General features: G+C 42.7%; 1 protein-coding gene across 1 annotated transcript in view; it reads right to left on the bottom strand.

Annotated features, from left to right (window-relative positions):
* Positions 1–208: 208 nt before the first annotated feature.
* LOC108686032 (melatonin receptor type 1B-A-like) overlaps positions 209–3,832 on the bottom strand; it is a 12,948-nt gene continuing 9,324 nt past the window's right edge. The window contains exon 4 of the mRNA XM_018191075.1: positions 209–872. Within this exon, the coding sequence (XP_018046564.1) occupies positions 212–872 (661 nt within the window). The 3' untranslated portion in view covers positions 209–211. The remainder of the gene's footprint in view (positions 873–3,832) is intronic.

The raw sequence follows: 3,832 nt of genomic DNA, 5'->3' as shown, positions 1-3,832 counted from the left end.
GAAAAACAAATCGTGAGAATGAAATAAATTAATTATAAGGCCATACCAGAAGCAGTCCTCGTGCGACATTGTTTATACGTCGATGCAATGACTGCTCAATCTCGCAAAAACAGATTGCTCATTGCAGAATGAACGTCTGGCTAGATGCGACATCTTTATCGACCTTTGCTTTCTGCATTCTGTACGTGCGTCGCATCGCATTGGGTCGTATCTAAAGCTCGTAAACGTCACGTCCGTTCGGTCTGGCCACAGTCGGACGACAGGATGATGGACTCGCGTACGAGTGAATAATGTGTACTCTGAGGCGCACGTCGCTAGAATTTCTACCCTCCCCGCCGCGTGGCCTCCTTGAGAAGCTTACCGTGGTTTTACAGCAACAGTAGTGAAAAAGTTTGACGTAAGCGCTACGAAAGTGACGGTCCGCTACGCAGTAGAGCAAATTGTTGAAGCAGGATTTGGACAGGGCGAACCAGGCCAGGTTGTAGAGCACACGTGTGCTCACCGGAACGAAGGAATTCACGCAGACCGCCAAGCCGAACGGTAACCAGAACACGACGAACATCACGCAGCTGCACATATTCGTCTTCGTGAGCTCATAATCCCAGGAGAAGACGGCTGGCGGTTTATACGAGCCTCTCGTGACTCGTCGCACACGTATCACCAACTTCACGTAGAGGAAGATGGTCGTCAAAGCTGGCAGTCCAACCAATATACTTGCCCCCACCGCTTGTTCCATCGCAATACCGCTGAGCCTGCGACGGCAAAAGTCAGGACCTATGTCCAAAGACGATTGCAAAGCCACCACAGTCACGGCGATTAACCAGACGACAATAATTATGGTTGTTACACGACCTGCTGTCAGACTGGCGTATCTAAGAAATATGAAATACATTGCTATAAGTATTAATGAATTAAACGAGAAAAGACTGTATGCGTTATCTCCAGTTCACTTTCTAAATTCTTTAGAATGAAATCTCATTCTGAAGATTGAAAATTGAGCAGTCTTGAAAAACAGTAGCTCATGTAAAATTTTCAAGCTTAAAAAGAGTGAGATTTCACTCTTCAAATAATTGACAATTTACTTTAATTATAAGTTTTAGAAAGCATAGCGAAAAATGTCTTAACAAATAATATTACACCTGCAATTCTTCATAGCTTTGAGTAATTATATATAATTCAGACAATATGATAAGTTATGTTTTAATATAAATATGGAGTGCTAAGGTATCATTAATTCGGCTTGCTGTTGCAACTTAAAATACATTCAGGAATAATTCTAAAGATAACAGGAGATAATACGTTGTCGGATGGATATTTCCCCCTTAATTGCATCACGAGTTTGTTTAAGTCCCGGCTTTCTTATACAGCGTATTCAATTAAAGAAAATATTTCCCTCGGTGATACACTGCGACTGCAATTACGGAGTTGGTCGTACTAGTCTGTGGATTAACGAGGGGCTTGAAAAACGAGTCGGTAGTTACGGAGTTAGCGGTGCTGGCGGACGATTTCTCGTTTACAATGCGAGGAAACTTCCTCGAGTCCACGTGTTCGCTGTGATTCTTCTGACGCGACCGGTTAAAATACTTCCCGTAACGCCGTATTGTCGCGAAACTTTCCGCGTATGAAAAGCAGTAGTCGTCGTCGTCGTCGTCGTCGTCGTCGTCGTCGTCGTCGTCGTCGTCGTCGTCGTTGTCTCTCCCCCGAGATCGTCTGCTATCGGTTACGAATTCCGGCAATTCAAGCTAAAGAGAACGTCGCCCGGAATGCGAAATTACGAACTCGATCGTGACGCTGATAGAGAACCATGGAAGCACTTCAACGTCAAACTCGAAGTTCCAAGCAGTGATCGCCATACGCATTATACGCGATGGTTTAAACTGATAACAGTAATTTGATTTCTACCTCATTCACTGTGTTTACATTATCCATATTCACCCAACGATGTTAACCGGGAGGTATTTTCATGCAAAGGCTACAAGCAATATGATATATCCAGGCATGTATTATGACATTATCTTTCCAGGTCTCTAATGATGTTATCTGCCTGTAATAGGATATATTAGCCTGAAATAGTCATGCGCTCATGAAAAAGCATTTATTTATGGAAAGAAAGTATTAATTTCGCAAATATAGAGTAAATAAAATAACGCGAATAGAAGTATATAATTTTAAGGAGTACTAGTTATTGATCTCTCTATTTACTTAATCTTTTTGTGGATAAACAGGCGCCGTCATAATTTTCTTCCCTTTATTGTCCCCTACCGGAACTCCGACCTTCGATCCGAACGATGACCCGGCTTGCCTATATTACTGTATTTAGGGTGTTGCCTTAGAAACACTAGTGAAGATATCAAATTTAGATATACAGAATAATAGCATGTTTTCTTAAAAATTATTATATCGATTGTTTCGGTGGTTACTACTGAAAAAAATTGCCGCAATATTGCCGCAATAAAAATTGTTAAAAATAGAGGGAAGCACATATGTTTTTCTAGGCATTTACATAAATTTTTCGATAATCGTTAATGAAAATAGAGAGTTGTTACGAAAAAAGCGTCCTCGAGGCAGAAACAAGAATGTATGCGTGGGGAATTGCAGGAACGTAGTATATCGATTGTTGGAATCACCGGTGCACTCGCTTTATCTTTCAGCTGGCAAACACTTAACACAAGCGGGCGTAATTTTCGGCCGCTATTGTCGCGAACGGCGGTAAGGCCACCGGGGACCAAAGAGCTTTACAAGCACAGGTTTTGGTATATATGTTACTACGACCGCGCCAAATGAAGACCCGCCTGCAAGAACCAGATAGCCTCGCCTTTGATCGAAGTGAATTATTTACATGGAAATGGAGACAATCTCCTGCTGTACAGGATAATGCAAGTGTTTATTAAGGCAAATTGTAGTCAGTAGTCGCGGCAGTTTGATGAAGTTCGGAAGCTTGTTTACGTGCTAACCATAAATGGATTTTACTTCATCTTCACATATTGGCTCTGATACCGTGTACAATAAAATTGATTGTATCAGCCTTTTATCCCGTGGCTCTTTTCGTCCTTCAAACAGACTTGAATACGACTCTTAAATTTTATCGATAACATATTAAAAGAGACAAATCGATGATCTATAAATGGTAGAAAATTTAATTTTTTATGAATTCTCGACTGCCAATAAAAATTTTTGCCAATATATCATTGTAAAACAAAACTAATTTCCGTTTTAGATTATATATCAAACAGTTCGGTTTGATTAACCGACAAGTGTCACACTGTGAAGTTCTTTATCTAGTTATCGAAAACCGCAGCCAGCCGATAAAATTCACGTTAAAAAACCCGTCCCCCCAGTTTTTATCGAACCAAAGAGAAACCCTTTTTGCCCGGCCTTTGCGCGAGCGAGAGTTTGTTAGTTTTTGCGGCGGTCCGACAAATCGAGACACCCCGGGGTTCGATCCATTTTTCATGCCACCCTACGGGACAAATAACAAACTTTGTTAACGATTACACCGCGTACATCAGTTCGGCCGTTCATCCCACCGAGCGAGTGACGGAAAGCGGCCATGGGCAAGAACGGACGTGCCCGTGTGTCGCGTCGTTCCGGAAACGGACCGCTCAATTAGTATCCGACAAACACCATCTCGTAAACAAAGCGTGTGGGTTAAAGGCGACGCTTTGAAGGGTCCTCTTTCCCGACGCGACGGGGGGAAAAAGAAATCGCGCGTAGTAGCGAGGGGTGGCAAAAAAGCGCCGACAATCGCAGGAATGTAGCGGCTATTGATCGCGCCAACGGTCACGTGTGCTATATCTTTTCGATCGCCGAAGCCGGCACTTAATTCGACGGC

The sequence above is a fragment of the Atta colombica genome, unplaced genomic scaffold (genome assembly GCF_001594045.1).
Source record: "Atta colombica isolate Treedump-2 unplaced genomic scaffold, Acol1.0 scaffold163, whole genome shotgun sequence".
Taxonomy (NCBI): Eukaryota; Metazoa; Arthropoda; class Insecta; order Hymenoptera; family Formicidae; genus Atta; species Atta colombica.
This window is presented reverse-complemented; position numbering and strand designations above follow the sequence as displayed.